Source organism: Triturus cristatus, chromosome 2_2 (assembly GCF_964204655.1).
Source record: "Triturus cristatus chromosome 2_2, aTriCri1.1, whole genome shotgun sequence".
In the NCBI taxonomy this organism is placed as follows: Eukaryota; Metazoa; Chordata; class Amphibia; order Caudata; family Salamandridae; genus Triturus; species Triturus cristatus.
The window spans coordinates 41,045,214-41,064,354 of record NC_140582.1 but is presented as its reverse complement, the minus strand read 5'-3'; the positions used below and the strand labels follow the sequence as shown (position 1 = coordinate 41,064,354).

Genomic DNA, 19,141 nt, shown 5'->3' with positions numbered 1-19,141 from the left:
TCATCAAAAGAACTGGTTAAGGGCCATTCCACATTGTCATTAGTATATTTATGCCATAGTGTATTAAACAAAAGAGGTGTAATACCATGCTTTACATACATATCATAACTTGGGCTGCCCTCAGGCGGGGCAGGGTGACTTTCAGCCAAACGCGTATCATTGGGGTGGCAACAACATCTAAAACAATTCAATTTGCTAAAACATGGCATGGTTATTGTCGTTACGCGTTCCTCACTCAATCATACAAATAAACTTCCAAACATGGCCATGTTCAAACATTCACAAACATACAACCTCACACTCATTCAAAACATACACAAGACAATAATATATATATACACACAAAGATATTCAAAAATGACGTCTTTTCAAACAAAGAACAGAGCCCGTCGACTCCTGTTCGTGGAGAATCAATCAAATTCAGATTCCAAGACCAACAGATACCAAAACCAAGCAGTCCAAAGACTACCAAGAGACCGTCAGAAAGGTATAACCACAGACCGACCTACAGACCATGCCGCAGCCTTCCTGGTTCACTCTTGGGACAATTCTGACTGAGCCTGCTTCATTAGCACCGCTTCAGATGTGTTCCCAAGGCTACCCAGGTACAGCCACAGGCCTTTCCGAGAGCAGTCTGGCCAGGCGCGCAGCACACATGCCACGCCGGGCATCCAATCGGCGTCTCTATTATTCACAAAAAGGTCCATGGAGCATCTACACGGGCAGCCACCACAATGCTGCCCCGTCAGACCCCCAAGATTCTCCGTGGTACACTGACCACCAAATACTTACACAGTTAACTACTGCAAAAGCACTGCTCAACAGTGCATGCCAAGAACATCAAAACAATTCCACTCACCTGGTGCACACAGGTACAATAGCGTGTTCTCCACTGCCAACTCCTGAAGACCAACATGGTCAGCTCCTGGGTTACGCCCGTAGGACTCCGGTGAAGGGTCGCTAGCAGCTGGGGATACTCTGATCATGAGAGCGGAGTTAGTTCATACCAAAAAATGGCTAAATTTTTTAAAGGATCCTTTTTCCATCCACCCGTTTGACCAGAATTACCCCTTTGTCCTTACCACCCGTTTACGGGGAGGACGACCCTATCACGGAGTCCCGGCGGAGTCGCCAACTGATGTACCATAAAAATAAACTGAAGGACTATACCTAACAATAGTCCCAGTACCATTACCAATAATCAGTCAGTTGGCAGTGAAGAAGGTTCAATCATTTATTCAACAACACACTCTATAGAGGAGCCTCTCCGAACCTCACCCATCAGGTGCGCCGAGAAGACTGTTGGCTCGTATTCAAACATAAGGTTATATACTTTTAGGTTCAACACATACAATCACTGTAAATGGAAAAACACCAGCTGGCCCTCGAGCTCCAGGGAAAGACCATATATGGCACACATCAGACCAGTACAAAGGCTTGACTATCTATTACTGATGAGGTCAGCAGGGGTGGCTCCCTTTCGTCTTGGTGCTTGGGAGTGAAGACACGGCACCACCAGGAATGCGCTTATCACCCCCAAAGCCAGATGCAACCTTGAGTCTTAGAACAGAGGAGTGAACAGCCTACCTTCAGCTGCTACCAGTAACTCAGATGACATGGGGCCTGACAACTGCACGTGATCAATGCGTGATCACGGCCTGTGCTAGAGAAAATAAAGAGAGAAAATGGCGTCTGTATGGCTCTCGGCCTACTCTTTTAGCAATAGATATACAAAAATAAAATAAATAAGTTTCTTCCAGCAGAAGTATATATATCAAACAGAAAGTGTACGTATAGATGCATCATGCTAACATAATATAGGTCCGATACTCCTTATATACGGGAAATCTACCTTTTTATCCCTCACTGTAATGCAGTACTGGGCTCCTATACTCAGTACCGGGACCTCTATCTAAAACAGGTAAGTAATTACGTTTTCACAGTTGGCACAATTTTTAAAGTATATTTGTAGTTTGCAAAAATCGACAGAAGAAATTTCACAGAAAAACAGTCAATGATTTTCTATGGAAGAAAATTGGGTTAATGGTAAGTACTGTTATGAGTACTTTTCAGGGTCAGTGCTGGGCACCAAGATCCAGCACTGGGATCTCTCCTAATAGCAGGTGAGTATTTTCGTTTTCGTTACTCGGTTGACTTTAGGTGAATATTTTAGATTTTAGAAACTCCACACGTAGAAGAAATTTCAGAAGAAACCAGTCAATATTACCCTAAGGAAGAAAATTGGGTTATCGGCTTTTGGGTAAGTACTCGACTGGCAGAGTTAAGGTTCTGGGCACAGACTCAGGGGTCTCCCAGGGTCAGGTAAGTACAGTTGTTACACCCTCAGCGGCACAGGGGCATCCAGGTGTAGAGTGAGTTGGGCCCAATGTTATCCTATGGGAGACAGGGGTGCCTTGGTTGGTGGCTGCTGACTAGCAGGCCACGCGGCTGTGTGAGCTGGGCTCCTGGTCACTTGCTCAAGGCAAATGGGGAAGTAGGTAGGAGTAGAGGTTACACTGCCAGGGCCACTCAGGCGGCTGGGTGCAGGGTGCTTTTGAGCCTACGGGCGCTCAATGGATTTCAATGGGAAAGCTCCAGGATGAACAAAGTCTGCAAGCTCGGGGACGAAGATTCTTCAGGTGCCACCACCACTTCGAGAGGTAAGTTGGGTAGTTGGAGGATAGGTAGGTACCCCGGAGTTGGGCACAGGGGGCCGCAGGGCACCAGGTGCAGGGGTGCCTTTTGATGTCGGGAAATCTTAGCCTCTGTTAATCGTGGTTGGGGGGTACCTGGTTCTGAGGCTGCAGGCGTCGTCAGGAACGTCAAGGTGAGTTCTTGGATGCCGGATTTGGGGTCACAGTCGCCGGGGGGACGCCCTCGGGGTCTTTGTTCACTCCGGCACAGGCCAGGCTTGGCGGGTGCAGAGTGTGCAGGGTTCACGGTTCCGGGCTGATGCCAGGGGTTAAAAACTTGTTTTGAGCAGAGCCACTGCTCATGGGAGTCCCAGATGCTCAGAGTCACAAGGTAGCCAGGTCCTCCAGGGTTTGTGAGGTTGCTGGCCACAAGAGGTGCCGGGATTCAGCAGGAGCAGGTATTGAGGGTCGACAGCTTGGTAGGGCTGGGGCCAAAGCAGTTGGTGTCTTCCTATTCTTAGCAGCTGCACAGCAGGTCTTCTTTCTTCTTGCTCTTCTTTGCTTTTTCGGAATCTGGAATCTAAGGAAGGAAGGTTCAGGGTGCCCCTAAATACTAGATTTAGGGGTGTTACAGGTAGGTAAAGGGCAGGGACCAATGGGTCCCTGCCGTGGGGTGGGTAGACCCCCTATCCTGCCACTCTCCTGTGGGATGGGGGCTGTAGCCTAGTCCTGATTGGGCAGGGCTTCCCATCTTCAAGATGGCGAGAGCCCGGAGATGAGCTTCACCTCGCCTCCCCCACCTGAGGGGTGGGATTGGCAGAGGCTGGCACATCCCCTGTACTTACTTGGGGTTTCCGGCCAGTCTTCCCACCAGAGTGGGGGTCAGAACCGGTGGGGGCCAGTTCCTGAGTACAGCTAGTGGCCTGGAGAAGCTCACAAAGGTGGCATGCCTTTGAAGCTTCCCCCTGCTCATCCTGGGGGAGGAGACCTAGCACCTCGCCCAGGATGTGCATTGTTGCAGGCCCAGGGGAGCCGGGGGCTCTCCACCCAGGGGTCCAGCAACATGTCTGCTGTGTGGCAGCCTAGGCAGCCTCTCAGACCAGATGTGTATTGTAGGTTAGGTTTCAGGGGGCTTCTCTAAGATGCCCTCTGTAGTGCTTGTACATTAAATCCCACACTGGCATCAGTGCGGGTTTAATGTGCTGAGAAGTTTGGTACCAAACTTCTCAGTCTTCATTGTTGCCATTATGGTGCTGTGGAGTTCGTGTTTGATGAGCTCTCAGCACCATATACTCTTAAATGGCAGCACTGCACTTACAGTGCCCAGGAATGGACCTGGGTACTGTAGGGCCACAGGGCTCATGCTCCTGTGCCCACACCACTGGCATAGGGCACCCAGCTAGAGGGGTGGCTGATATATGCCAGGGTAGTGTAGGTTGTGGGCATGGCACACAGGGATGTGTGCCATGTCGATTCTTTGTTTTGTCTTGTACCCAGACACTCGGCCTGCAAGGGCAGTGTGTTTGTGTTAGGGTACAGGGCCTCTAAGGGTGGCACAAAAAGTGCTGCAGCCCTTAGAGGCCAGCCCTGGTAACAAGGCTCTGGGTACCTAGGGTATCATTTACCAGGGGCTGACATGTGGCCAGGGTTTGCCAATTTGGGTTTTAGGTTTTAGGGAAGGAACATAGGCCCTGGGCACCTGATTGGCAGGAGTCCAGGGCACACTCAGTCAAAGTACATTCAGCAATTCAGCAAAAGGTGGGGGCATACCATGCAAGAAAGATGGCACTTTCTCACACCTAGCTAATGTTGACAGCACCCTTACTTCCAGGTGCATACAGACAGGGTTATGGTCACTAAAAATACTATCCATAATTGTAAACCCGCGGAAGCTGGACTGAAGACCAGTGGAGATCAGAATATGATCTATAAAAGAACCAATACTACATACTTTTGCTAAGGGGGGCAGATAAATACATTGATGAAAGCAGATCAAATTAATTAAGCAAGTTGTTTAATTCATCCCCCTGGACAGAATGCTCAAAATGGAAACCCTGCATCCTGGCACATCCCAGCTCAGCCATGCTTCTGGTTTTAGGATCTCCACAGGGGTGAATATTAAATTCCCCCGCCACCATAAACTTAAGTGCCGCAGGGCCGCAGGACTGTCTCATAAGACAACCCAACTGGGCGATCTTACACTCCCCCTGCACGCTTATTGCATTATAAAAATTAATAATGCCCATACTGTTGTTACCTCTCCTTAGGACAATTGCTTGAAAATCCTTATTATCAGTAGAGAGTTGCTGTAACCTACAGGGCACAGCCAACGATATAGAGATCACCAGCCCACCCCTTGCTCTACCACATGGGGACGGGGACGCGGGAACAAAGAATGCTGTATAGCCCTCCAAGAACAGATTACAGTTCACGAGCCAAGTCTCCTGGAGACAAATTACAGGGAATTGTCTGATGAACTGCATCCAAATAGGGTCCTGAAATTTTCCAGTCAGTCCTGCTATGTTCCATTACAGAACATTATACAGATCTGCACTTGCACTCTTCCCTTGATCTAAAACCGGTAAAAGCAACTGCTGCTGAGTGCTGGACTTCCCAGAATTCTACATGCAACTGGGTACGACATCTCCCATGGGAAAGCAAGAGGACCCCTGTTGATTTGATAGCTCACCGACGATATCTCGATAGAGCTGAAAATCTGTTAGATAGCTCTAGCCGAGTAACCGGCTGGTACCCAATCGATCAGGGATAACCCCCTTGGGATAATAGGTGACTCCCACCCATAACCTCACGGGGTTTTTGAAACCACCTATCACGTGAAGTACCTATGTTTGACCGCCTTATATAATCAACCTTATAGAAAAAACCCAGTGGGAGAACCTGAATACCAGAAGCACGTTATGAGTGGGTGTGGTGAGCCCCCTGAAAAATTCTATCCACAAGGGAAGGGCTATTAAAGTTCACAACGATACAGTCACCCCCTCCGGATTTGCTTGAACTCCCTATCCACCCCACACAACACACCATAATGATATTACGTGCCACCATTGGGCCCACAGAGGTGCTAATCAACAGCCGATGAGTAACCTTGTTTGTGAGTTGAGTGAAATCCTCATTGGACCCTGGTGAGAGTGGAGGAACCTTGCCCAAAATTATCACAAGGGGTGTAGATTGGGGTGGGAGATTAATAACCTCTTGATTCTGTACGGCATTTGTTAGATGACCCTGTCCCTCTTCTGGTGGGATTCTGGAACTTTGGGAAGCCAGACCCCGGGGATAAATAGATGTGGGCACATTAGGGACCTGTCTTTCTCTTGAAACATCAACCAGCCCCCCTGGGGCTTTAGAGGCCACGTTTTTGCCACAGGGCTGGACTCCACTGGCCGGCCAGAATGATAGAGCAGGCCTAGACATACACGCGGTTCCCGGGGTCGTGTTATCATTAGACATCTCTGAATCTAAGGTTTGAGAAATTTGAGTGGATGGTGCAGACCTTTTATATTCTGCTAGAGCTTTCTCTATGGAGTTTAGCCTATCCAAGATGGGACTCAGCTTTGTATCCAACATGCAACTCATAGTTGCTATAAAATCTTCCATCATGGCCGGTTGAACTGTATTTGCAACTGGCGAAGCAGATATCAAGATCTTTGAAACTAGCTTGGAGGATATGTTTGGTTTGTTTTTTTAGCTTGACTTCCCAAGGGCTTCGGTTTTCTTTTTGTACTCCCAGATGACCTTTGGGCCACCCTAGATTGTTGTGGGGGGCCCTCATTGGTGTGAACTTCCTTGGACTTATGATTGTTAATGCCACCAATCCCTATCGTATGTATAGAAGCACCATTCTCCCTATCAGCAATGGTGATAACAGGGGAAAGTGGCCAATGTGGAAACACCCCAGAAGTTCCTTGAAAGAGAAATGGAACTTCATTGGGCTGTGGGTCACCACCCAACACAAAAGACAAGGGTGAGCTAAGAGTTTCAATAACAGCATCACTGAGGGGGCTGATAGAACCAACCATACGGGAAGTTAAAACGTGTAAAGGGGATCTAGAGAGACGCCTGTTCACTAATTTGATCTCGTTATCTATAACTAAGGCAGCTCTCATTCAGAAAGCATCCATGGTTGTAGCATTAGCCCTAGTTACAGGTTTTGACCCTTCTTGGCTAACTTCGATCTTATGCCTCACCATTGTGCAATACCCAAATGAACCCCCAAAAAAAGAGGCAGAAGTATCAACACAGAACCTGGTTCACTAATTAAAAGAATAGAAACAGTAGCAACCTGAATAAATCGTTACAAAGCCATACCATGCAACAGAAAAAGCATAAGAAAGCCCATTTAAATAATGCTGCCCCCACAATAAAATACTACGCCTATAAACTTCTCCAAGAGGGCCGCCACAGGGAGGTCAAAGTCAGTGTCCCAGGCCAATACTGCAGTTATGTCCTACAGCTGCAAAAGAAAGAGGAAAACAAAAAGCCAAAGGGGGTGGCCCAGCCCGGCCTCCTCCGGCCCCTGACGGGCATAGACGGACCCGCCCTTCTGTCCGGGCTTTGTCCCGCATGCGTCCGGCGTTGCGGTGGGAGAGGCTGCGTGATGAGCACATTGGCCCTGCCTCCCCCTCACTCGCGGCAGCTGCGGAGAACAGCAAGAACAGCGATGCACTCTGGTGGTTGAAGTCCACTCCAGAGTGTAGGGATCAGCGTGGAGGGCGTGATGGTGGTAGCATTGCCCCTGGGACCCTTGTTCCACCAGGGGTACTTGTCAGGATGTCCAAATGAATGCAGTGAAGCAAACGGCAAGGAAACACCACCAGGCAGGCACAGAAACTACTATCCCTCAGGCTCAGCACAGCAAGACGTACGCCACCGAGCAATGTATGCTTCCAGCAGCACTGACCCACAGGCCCACAATCAGCAGGAACCAGGAGAGCCACACATGTCCTTGAAGCGCAATAGTAACGTATTTGGCTACTGCAGGGAGTCAAACCAGTAGCCAAACCAACTGATAGACGCTTTAGGGTCAGTTAGTCCAGAGGGGGGTAGCGATGCACAGTCCTCTAGGTCGCTCACCTCGGTGTGGGCACAATTGAACACTGCCAGCAACGCTCCCAGGAATCGGAGCGCGCCGCACAGCAAGGATGCCGAGTCCCGCTCACTGTACCTCCGGGCTGAGCGTCAGCGCCCCACACCCCCGCCAGTACCGCTCTGCTCCGATCAGCTCGATCCTCCGGGCAGGCACTTCACTGCACAGCCCCTCGCACCAGGTCGGAACGCCACACACCGTCAACCACAATCTTCTGCTGCGTCCCAGGGGCCAAACGCCGTCCAGGGCTCCCATCCGCTCCTTTCGGTGCAGTCACCCAGCATGGGCGCACTTCTGTGAAGCGGAATGCAAGGCGGTGTCACAGTAGCACCACTTGGACTGCTTAGAGCTTCTCACCCTCCTTTTGTTGATTGTTAGTTGTTAGTTGGGGACAGAGTCTAACCCCTGCTTTCTCCTCTAATTTAACTATCAACTACCGCAGTTTTCAAACAAGTCTCCTTTTAAATCCTTTTCAATCTGATTGCCTGGCTTTTCAGTCTAGTGTCACCGGCCCCCTCGGCTCCTCACCTCCCAGCCTCCTCACCTCTCTTTTCTTCGGTCAGCCGTCTCGTTCTCCAGCCCGATCAGAGGTCCAGACCAGGTCTTACCTGGCTCTTGTTCGCAGTAGACTTAACCCTTGTAGATTGCCACTAGTGAAATATATCAGAATTTGCCTCCTCCTCACTTACCGCAACCGCCCCAAAAAAACGCTCCACATCCGAAACCAGTTTGAAGCCTGGTAAGCCGCCGTTACCGTTCTCCGCGGTTTTTACCGCAAATTGGCATGTATCAGTGTTTTTTCCCCCGCACTTGTCCCTGCCAGGGAGATTCAATATCCTGGTCCTTTCTGTCCTTTCAGCCGCGTAATATAATTTAGACGGCGGTAAGCTCAGCTGTGCTGAGGACGCCAAAACTCCTGTGTTGCGCCCTATCCCTATCCCTTTTGGAAGATAAAGGCACTTAATTGGATTGTATGACACAACCTTGCATGCCTAAATCATGCATGCCTTAACCAAGTGGTCTTTACTATTACCACGTCTTTACCACGCATGCCTGTACAATGAATTTCGTTGTAAAGGCATGATTGGTAAATGTTAGAATGGGGAACCTCTGGTTGGCACAGGTAGGTACTTGTGACAAGCAGTGGTCCCTTCTTCTATTCAGGGCGAGAGAATTACCCCTTCAGAACAACCCCTGCTCACCCTATAGGTAGTGTGGCGCGAGCAGTCAGGGCTAAACTTCAGGGCGCTAGTCAGTTAAGCATTTATGATCACACACAGTAAACCACAACGATCCCCCCCCAAATGAACACCAGGCGTAAGTTGTATCAAAAATACGGATGCTTTATAAAAGATTCTTTGTTACGCAGGCATGTACAAGACCATCAATAACGGTTGCGAAATGGAGGCCACAAGATGATAATTAGGCACTGTTCTTGTCTTTGATAACTTATTCGATCACGAGCGCTTCACAGGGCTCGGTTGAGTCGGTCCAGTCACGACGATACGCAGTGCACCCGGGGTACAGTGATACGGGAAAATCAGAAAGTTGCGGACCCCGAGTCCGATAGAGAGTTCACTGTACCTGGGGACGTGCGATGTGCCTGGACGAGTCTTCGGGGGAGATGCAGGTTCTGCACCTCGCGGGTCTTCCGGATCAAGAATTCAGCGGGCGGCTCTCGGTAGACAGGTGCGGCCCAGGGCCTCTGACACGGACTGTGTGGGAGGTCACTGCGGAGGGCGGCACGGTCAGACTTAGGCTGGGAGGTGAAGCGGGGCGGCCGGATACGTTACGACGTACGGGCGGCCGTCCGAGGCTTGATTTCACTTCCCAATTAGAAATCCGGCGGGAGGGCGAGAGGGCACCAGGCACGCTCCAGTGGCAGGCAGGTGACAGGGAAGCGGGGCGGCCAGCCTCGATGGGTCCAGAGCGACTCAGGTAGAGCGGGGCTCTCGGCGAGGGGAGGTGGCCAGGCTTCTGGGTGTCACAGCCCTAGGAGGGGTGGCAAGGTGCGCAGAGCACTCCGGCGGGAGAAAGCACACGGCTCTAGTTCTCAGACGAGCGGAGACACGGTGAACCCACTGGTCCTGGGGTTCAGTTCAGGGGGCAAGCTCTTCTTCCAAGCCCTTGGAGATAGTTGAAGAACAAAGTGCAAAAGTCTCTTTCAGTCTTTTTCCTCTCCTTCCTCAGCAAGGCACCTACTGCAGGCCAGTCCCTCAGGTCAGGGAAAGTTACTCCTCCTTCAGCTTCTTCCAGGTCCTTCTAGTCGGGCAGAGTTCCTTCGTGGTTCAATCTGGATCTGATTTCTTAGGAGCCAGGCTCCTACTTTTATACAGTGATTCTTTTGTTCCTTAGTGCCAGGGGGCCTGGGCCTGGCTCAGTCCAGTTCTGGAGTACTTTGTTTTGGTGACTCTGCTCTTTCCTTTCAGCAGCAGGGCAGAGACATCAGCCGCTCCACAGGGGGGCGGAGCCGGCTTTGTGGTGGCAGAGCACAGGTCTATTCAAGAGTCAGGGTGGACTCCTCCCACCCATCCTGGTGCGATCTCTCTACCCACCACCTGGCAGCCAACCTGTCTCCTGGAATCCCCCAGCCCTGCTCCTGTACTGTTGCTAGGCAGAACACACACCCACAGCAGAGGCGGACTGAGATGGTCAGGCACGCAAAGGCTAACTTTCTAAAAGTAGCATTTGCAAACCCAGGATATTAAAATAACCTTTACTAAAAGATGTATTTTATTATCCCGAGTTCAGGCATACCAAACATGACTTTCTACCATGCTCTCTGAGTCCACTGGGGTCACAGCGTGTAGCGATCCCAGCAGCCCATTCTGGCCTATGGAGAGCAGGTAGCCTTCAATCGTGAAAAACGAAAATGGCTGTAATTCACTATTAAGACATGCCACACACATCAGGGCATGTCCTACCTTATGCCTACAATGCACCCTGCGCTTGGGCCTACCAGAGGGGTGACTAACATGTAGTTAAGGGAAGGTTTAGGGACTGGCAAGTAGGGACACTTGCTCAGTCAGCGCGACGGTACCAGACCGCGCGCAGGTTCTGCAGTGGCAGATCCTAGACACATTTTACCCCGCTGCTTCGGTGGGTGGCACAATCAGTGCTGCAAGCCCACTAGCAGCATTTGGATATACGAGCCCTTGGCACCCCTGGTGCACTCTACAAGGGACTGACAGTAAACCAAATATGCCAAACGTGGAAGTCAATTCACATAATACATTTTACCATAGGGAGCACTTGCACTGTGGCACTGGATGGCAGTGGCACAGTGCCCTGAGCAGCTAACACCAACACAAAAACACATTGAGGCACAGACAAAAATGGAAGGGTGACCCACGCCAATGGTGCCAGGTCTAACAGTAAAGATATATATGTGGTAAAGATCCCACTATAGTCCCTCTGCCCTTTGCCCTAAAATGCGTCCCTCCTGTGTTGTAATCTACTTGCCCAAGCCCTATTATCTTCCCTGACCCCCTACCCTGAGCCCTAAAACCCGGCACCATAGTCCCAAATAATTACCCCGACCCCAGCCCCTCACCCTAAAAACTTGACTGCAGCACTGAAACCTACCCCCCAACCCCAGCCCAACTTACACAGCTGCATCCTGGTCCTTCTTCCTGCTGCAATCCTTCCAGTTCATCTCCCCTCCCAACCTCTCAGACAGTTGGAACACCAACTGCATGAACCACGCATTTGTGTGGTTAAGGCATATGCGTGGTTATGGCAAGCGTTGTTCAGCTTGTGGTGAAATAGCACGTGTGCTGTAGCCTAAGTTGTAAAGGCTGTTTCCCACTTAATTGTGCACATATGTTTACAGCCTCATTATGTGTATTTTGGTATCCCGTTTGGATGAAATTGGATTTTTAAATGAATCAGGATTTCAAGCTATGCAGCGTATTACTGTACCCACAGATAGGTTTTTCTGGTAAACACCTGGCAGAACAGATCAACAAACTTTTTCCTGCAATCAGAGAAACACGTGGATGTCCTTGTCAGTGGTGGCCACCCCATACAAAAAGTGGTGAGTGGGGGGAGGGGGCATGAGCAGGAGCACAAGATGGTGCACGGGTGAGGAAAAATCCAAGGACTGTCTAAAATATTATTTTTTTGTTTTTTTAAATTTAAACTTACCTGCTGGCGGCAATTTCCCGCGATGAGCCTCGATGCTGTCACTTCCTTGTCCCAGCAGACACTGTGACCATGTTAAGACTACCTATCCAATCCTCGTGCTACTAAGCAGCGCAGGGATTGGCCTGAGCAGGCTGGCAAGATGCTCCGCTCAGGTTGGGAGGAGTCTGTAGGGTTTCTCTAACCTGGCTGTTAGAGAAAGCTAAGTGTGCATGCGTGTTTTGGTTGGCCTGAGACAGCTGGCCAAACACACATGAGCACCTGTTCATGTAGGACTCCTCGTCCCTCCCCCATGCCACGGTTCCATCCCTCCCTGCACACTCTGGCTGAGAAAGCAACTCAAAAATAAAACTAAAAAGAAATATTGTTTTCTTTTTTTGCTGCTGCCTCTGAGTGGTAGGGTGACACTCCTCGGCCATTGCAGAGGAGCTGACCCAGGTCCTTGAGCAAACACCAATTTAAACGCTAATTCCCTAGGGAGTAATTCAGAGTAGTAAAGTTATACAGCACCCTGGAATTACTGTATATTTAGGGTGCAGTATTATTGATGCAGTTTTCCCACAAGTGTTGTAATGAGACCGTGAGCTGTCAAGGAGATGTTGCATGAACCCAAGACAAACATTTTTGCAAGGGAACCACAGTTTTAATACATAGCACTTTGGTTACAATTCAATTCTAATTCAGATGCTATGTTTGTTTTTTATTCACTTGTTCATTTGTGTTTTTTTCCACAGCGGTATTCTACATCAAGTCCGAGGTGGGAAGAATCATCTCCAGGACACTGTGTAAGAATTAATTGTTTTGCTAATTAAGATAAGTATTTTGGAGACATTTGGGCATGCCAAATAATCAACCCCCTGGTCCGATAATGCAGACTTTTAAAGGGCACTCTTTTGTTAATTGCCTTCCATGCAATGGCAGAAAAAGGGAGGCTATCATCTACATATTTATGTGTATGTCTGGGGAAGGAGTTTCTTTTCTGAGAAAAATATTTGCCTGGAGAAGAATTTAAAAAAAGATACATGTGCCAACCCATATTTCCCCATTATTTACTCATGAGGATTTTTCTAGCTAGTGAAAATTTCACATGAGTTAATTTTGCACATTGGAGCATTCCAGAACTCTACAACTGCCCTCAATTTCAAGGGGCCTTATTTATGAAGACCTTATGCTGACATTGCATAACTTTTTGTGATGCTGCAGCGATGTAAAAATTGTGCCTCACTGCGCCATATTTAAAAGTGATGCATCTAGGCAGATGGGTCACTTTGTAAACCCCTCCGCCTGCTCTAGGGATAATATTTGTTGGGTGGGAGTTCCCCCGTAAAAAAGGCTCGTAAAAGTGGTGCAGTGGAATCTATGAAATTTTACTTTGCCACTTCTATTAGTTCACTGTGTCAAATCCTTACACCTGCTTCACCGCGGGCAAAGGGACTGATGCAGGCCCTTTTACAATGGAATTTGTAATGACACCTTGCTGGAGTTGCGTCCGTTTTGAGACACACTCCAGCAATGCGTCATTACTGCGCCACCAGATACGTCAGAATCCCTGACCTATCTGGTCAGTCCTTGTGACACGGAGTGCTGTGCTGTAAAAACAGTGCATCCAAGTTGTCGCAAGGAGGGCACAATAAAACGTGTCACATCGCTGTTTTCAACCAGCGATGCAACTCTTGTCATAAATGAGGCCCTCAGTTTCTTACAATTGTCAGGAATCCACAAAACGTTCCAGATTTATGAGCAGCCGAATGTAGTAAACATCCAGCTTTTACAATGTAGGATTTTTATTCCAGTTCCTGTATGTTTATGTTTTTGCCACTTGTATGCCTCGATAATCGCACAAAAGATAGTTTTGAAGCATTTTGGTTCTGTTGTTATAAATGCATTTTGTAAGGCTATGAGCTATTTCTTGTGCAAACATTTAAATATTAGTGGTAAGTTTGTCGCTCAAAGTTCCTCTGGGAATTTCGGGGCATATTATCAAGGACGCCGTTAAAAATTATCGCCGGTTTAGTGGCAGAAAACTGCTGCTAAAGCAGCGATAAGGGGCTTGATAATATGCCCTTGAGAATTTCAATAGAAGTCCATGTTCTGGTGTGAACCTGGGCTTCTATTGGAATTCTCCAGGGCATATTATCAAGCCTATTATCGCCGCTTTATTGGCAGTTTCCTGCCGCTAAACTGGCGATAATTTTAACGCCGTCCTTGATAAAATGCCACTTTGTTCCTAAATTCGCTCACCTAATAAAAGAAAAATCAGACATTCGCTTGTTTACATACTCCTGGGTTCTGGCCACAGGGACAGGACAGAGCAGAGGCCTTCCTGCTGCGCTGCCTTACGGTAAAAGAAATGGGCCAGATATGGCACATTCCTGCCCCTTAGTCTGAGTATTATGAGGCCGCCAAACATTGCAGCTTCTTTTCTATTTTGGCAACACAAGTGCTGAATAAAAGTTTTGATGGCGGCCTTTTTTTACCAGAAATCAATGCAGAGATTGAGAGAACAGTAGATATGGTCTACAAGTTTTGGGGCAGATTTATGTTTCCTGGCGCATCCCTGCAAATCAGCAAGGATGCGCCAGGAAAGATGCGTCACGCAAGTTTACCCTTGCGCCACACATGATGCGCCGCATTTACAATGCGGCGCATCATGGCGCAGGAATAAACAGATGCGTGACGCATCCGATGGCGTAAGGTTGGCGCAGTGCTTAAGTTGTGTCGCAAGCGCGACGCAACTCCAGCACTGTTCCAACCTGCCCCATCCCTAACATGGTGCGTCAAGCCTTACGCCTGCTTCAAGCAGGCGCAGGGTTTTGACGCATCAGTGTCGGAAAAGTGACTCAGTCAAATCTTATAGATTTGACTGAGTCACCTTTCCGAGGCTTTTCCGCCGTAACGCCCACCCTGCATACATTAAACCTGATGCAGGTTTAATGTAGCGCAGAGCTTTACAGCGTGACACATCTCCATAGATGCGTCACGATGTAAATAAGGCGCAAAGTGGCGCAGGGTTTACGCCGTCGCTGCGTCACAAAAGTGACGCAACGGCGGCGTAAAAGGGGCGCAAGTCCCTCATAAATCTGCCCCTTTGTCTTTAGTATGACGAGGCCTCTGCACCACATGGATGAGGTGGACAGAAAAAATGAGATACAGACTCTAGGCCCTCATTAAGAATGCCCTGCGGGTTTCTTACCTGTGTGCAAACTTAAATTTACAAAGGAATCGGAATTTATAGATATGCAAATGTCACCTCACTCCAAGTACACCTCATCTGACCCATATCTGATCACTGGAATAATGCAAGGTGATTGGGTGCTCCTGCAAACTCGAAGAGGGGCAATTAAAAAATTGCATAGAATGTATGCATCAGACAAGCAAAGACCCTGTGTGGGTAGAGACCTGGTGAGGTGTTGGCGCCCCCCCCCCCACACTCTCTCCGCCAGTCTTGCAGAGAAAGATTTAAAAAAAGCCCTTTTCACACTCAAATCACATTGAAATCTTGGTGGATCTTAAACTGTGTCGCACTATTTTCAAGGGTAATTCATTACATTTCTGCCTTTATCAATCTTTGGTCAGTTGTTTATTAGCTTGGGATTGTGAGAGTCTTGTTTGTTTGTGACATCCATTGTAGTAAAATGCATATTTTGTTATTGAGTACCATTTTTAGTGGTTATATCACCCCGCTTCTTTGAAAGACTGTGTTGAGCTTGGCCCTTCTTAGGGGGATTTCCCGAAAACGTTTTGCTTTTTGTCCTGCCTTTTGCCTACTCTCCTAGTACTCTGGGCACTTTCCCACTGTACTGCAGTGAGAAAGTGTGTGCAACCTTCCCACACATGCCAGGACAGGGTGCTCATCTGATGAGTCTTAGGTGTTGTACCTGTTGGTGCCTGATGGAAGGGTACACCATATACCCAGGGCGGGGGTGGCACAGGCTAATGGGAGGAGGCAGCACTGAGTGTGACATCCCCCAAAAGAGCCTATGAAGAATGTCCCATGCTCACGTTGGCCAAGCTCACTCCATGGCCAACCCTGAGATGGCTGCTCCCTACCACTGCGCCGGAGTAATTGAGAGGCTGGGCAGGTACAGGCTGCCCAGGTTGAAACAAACCCTCATTGGGGGTTTGTCTACCTAGGAGGGTCAGCTCTCACCATGGGGGCCCCTTCAGGGGGTGGATGATATCTGTATTATGGCCATAGGGCACGGGGCACTTTCCCACTATCAAGGCAGTGTGGAAGTATGCTCGTCCTTCCTACAAGCATTAGGAAGGGGGTGCTTATTTGCAGTTTCTGGACATAGGCCCAGTCTGGCCATGCAGGCCAGTTGGTGTGTGCACTCACAAGGTGGTGGTAACCAAGTGCCCTGCCTGCCAGTGCGGTCTGGTGTGCGCACTTGCATATGTGATGTTGTTGAAACCGGAATCCAGCCTGCATCGCAAGTTGAGGTGGGGGCACATTTACAAAAATGGTGCCCTGATTATGGGGTCGGCCTGTCATTGCAGGCTGGGCTGTGCATTTGCACTGATTGAGTCGCTAGGTGCGTGTCCAGATGGCTGTCGTAGGCTGATGGGTGCAGTGGCAGCAAGGGTGGTCCAAGCATATGAGCAGCTCACCATTGCGGGCTGGGGTGCGTATTAGTATCAATGGTGCTTTCTGCATGCGTGGCCAACCTGCCCTTGCAGATTGGTGTGTGCATCGGACCACAAATGTTTTTGAACACTTTTCCAACCTGTAATTGCAAGCTGGGGTGTGCTTTGCACCAAAGGTTCCTCTGCATGGGTGACTAGCCTGTTATTGCAGACTGCTGTGCATGTGCACCACTGGAATGTCCATACATGCAACCAGCCTTCCACTTGCAGACTGGTTTGTGTGTTGCACCGCTAGGATTGCCTGCCATTGCAGGCTTGTGTGCGTGTACACCGTTGGTATGTCCAAAGACGTGTCCAGCCTGCCATTTGCAGACTGGAGTCCATGTTGCACCAATGGTGTGCCTAAATAGTTCCCAGTTTGCCATTGCGGACTGGTGTGTGCACCGGCACCAGTGCTGCCTTCGAATATGTGTCCAGTCTGCCATTACAGACTGTCACTGTGGGCAGCATCCCCGTATTGCAGTGGCTCAGCCGCCACATGTTTCCTATAGTTGAATTTGTTGTGACAACTCCTTTCCAATGGGAAAGGTGGCTTTGTCAGGATTCCCGTGAAAATTCCACTACTAAAGCATGAGCAAAGGGAACAATTGATGGACAGAATACTGAACAATGCAAACATTCACCTACAGTCACAAAGATCTTGATTTAATCCATCCTTCTTTTGCTCACCACATCACCCAGGTTTGGACCCAGCCATATGCAAAGCAGTCTTTACCCCGTGCCTCATGGGAACAGTCCAGCTCGAACGGCCAAGCCAGGTCTTCCCTGGACCAGTAACAAGCATTCCAGAACTGGTTTCAGGGCATCACCCCTCATCAGCCAGGCTAGTTTGAATCCAATGGTGCGTTGAGCACAGGACCCACGTCTAGGCATACCCTTCCCAATTAGGGTGACAAAAGCAAAAGGAACAATTGATGGACGGAATGCTAAATAATGCAAACATTCACCCCCAGTCACAAAGATCGGGGTTCAATCAATCGTTCTTTTACTCACCACGCCACCCCAGTTTAGACCCAGCCATATGCAAATCAGTCTTGACCTTGTTTCTCATGCGACCAGTCCAGCCCGAACTGCCAAGCCAGGTCCTCCCTGGACCAAAAACAAGCATCCTGGAACCGATTTCGGGGCATCACCCCTCATCAGCCAGGCTAGCTTGAATCCAGTGTTGCAGTGAGCACGGGACCCACTTTTGGGCATAACCTTCCCCTTTAGTGCTAGAGAAGCAAAGGGAACTATTGAAGAACGGAATGCTGAACAATGCAAACATTCACCAACAGTCACAAAGATCTTGATTTAATCCATCGTTCTTTTGCTCACCACGCCACCCTAGTTTGGACCCAATCATATGCAAATCATTCTTGACCCTGTTCCTCATGGGAACAGTCCAGCCCAAACTGCCAAACCAGGTCCTCCCTGGAGCAGAGACAAGCATCCTGGGACCGGTTTCGGGGCATCACCCCTCATGAGCCAGGCTAGCTTGAATCCAGTGCCGCAGTGAGCTCGGGACCCACGTCTGGGCATACCCTTTCCATTGGTGAGCAAAAGAATGATGGATTAAACCCAGATCTTTGTGACTTGGTGTGAATGTTTGCATTGTTCAGCATTCCGTCCATCATTTGTTCCTTTTACTACTAAAACGTGGGCATTTCTTTGCACTAAAACGCTCTTGTGTGCCTTTGTGCTTTTCTCCAGTCAACCCTGGAGGTTGAGGGAGCACATCTGATGTTTCCCGAGCAACTGCTATAAAACACCAGACATGAAAGTGGAGCGACAGACCTCTTCCATTTGTGGGCCTACATGGAGAGATTGGAGGGAGAGTTTTTGACATTTGATCTCTGGAGCCAGATCATAGCCCCACTAAAGATTAGGATCTGCATTCCACAGCCTCATGGCAGACAGGACTGAAATTTAGGGGAGACATCTGTGGTTCAAAGGAAGAACCTTTGAACCACCCCAACTTCAAAGAGACACTGTAGTAGGTGCCACACTTCAACAAAGGGTGAGATATGCTTGGGGGGACGTGAGACCGTAAAACCTGGAACTACGTGGTGCACACTGCTATAGGTGTCTCTTGTGCACAACAAAGACTACTGCTTTTGAAAGGGACCAAATGCCCTTCCTGATTATTGACTTGCCTGGGCCAACTACCTGCTGCAGTGTGGTGTCCTTAAGTATCCTGTCCAAGGGCTTGTCAAGCTTGCCCCCTGTTCTTCGGAAGTCTCCGAAATATCAAAAATCTTTACCAAGGGACCCACACCTTCTACCTATAACACCTGGGGAGCGGTGCCCTCTCAAGTGCCCACATCGCCAACTGGTAGCGAAGTGTCGGCGGCGAACTAAGAATAGTGCCTGGAGACCGGATTGCCCTTTAAAGGGCCCTAAACCCTAGTGCACATTGAGGGCATGTGGGCCCCACATCTGCGGACCTTTGCACATATAAGCGTCTTGTTGGCGGTGAGCGGATCCACTGGCTGTGGGATCCAAAGTGACCCACTTTGTCGACCGTGCTGCAACACTCTCGTGCGACATGCTGACTGCTTGCTCATTGGATGCGGTGTCTGATTCACTGGTTGCAATTCTCTAAGGTCGGGGCGTAACCATAGTAGTTGCCTCA

At 49.2% G+C, this 19,141-nt stretch overlaps 1 protein-coding gene across 8 annotated transcripts in view; it reads left to right on the top strand.

The window, feature by feature from the left end:
* LOC146861800 (uncharacterized) overlaps positions 1-19,141 on the top strand; it is a 1,595,865-nt gene that overhangs the window by 809,303 nt on the left and 767,421 nt on the right. For all 8 annotated transcript variants that reach the window (XR_014978338.1, XR_014978334.1, XR_014978336.1 and 5 more), the window contains one exon: positions 12,615-12,665. Coding sequence is in view for 1 of the 8 variants with exons in the window: in XM_085643197.1 (XP_085499323.1) it covers positions 12,615-12,665 (51 nt within the window). In the remaining 7 variants the exon portion in view is untranslated. The remainder of the gene's footprint in view (positions 1-12,614; positions 12,666-19,141) is intronic.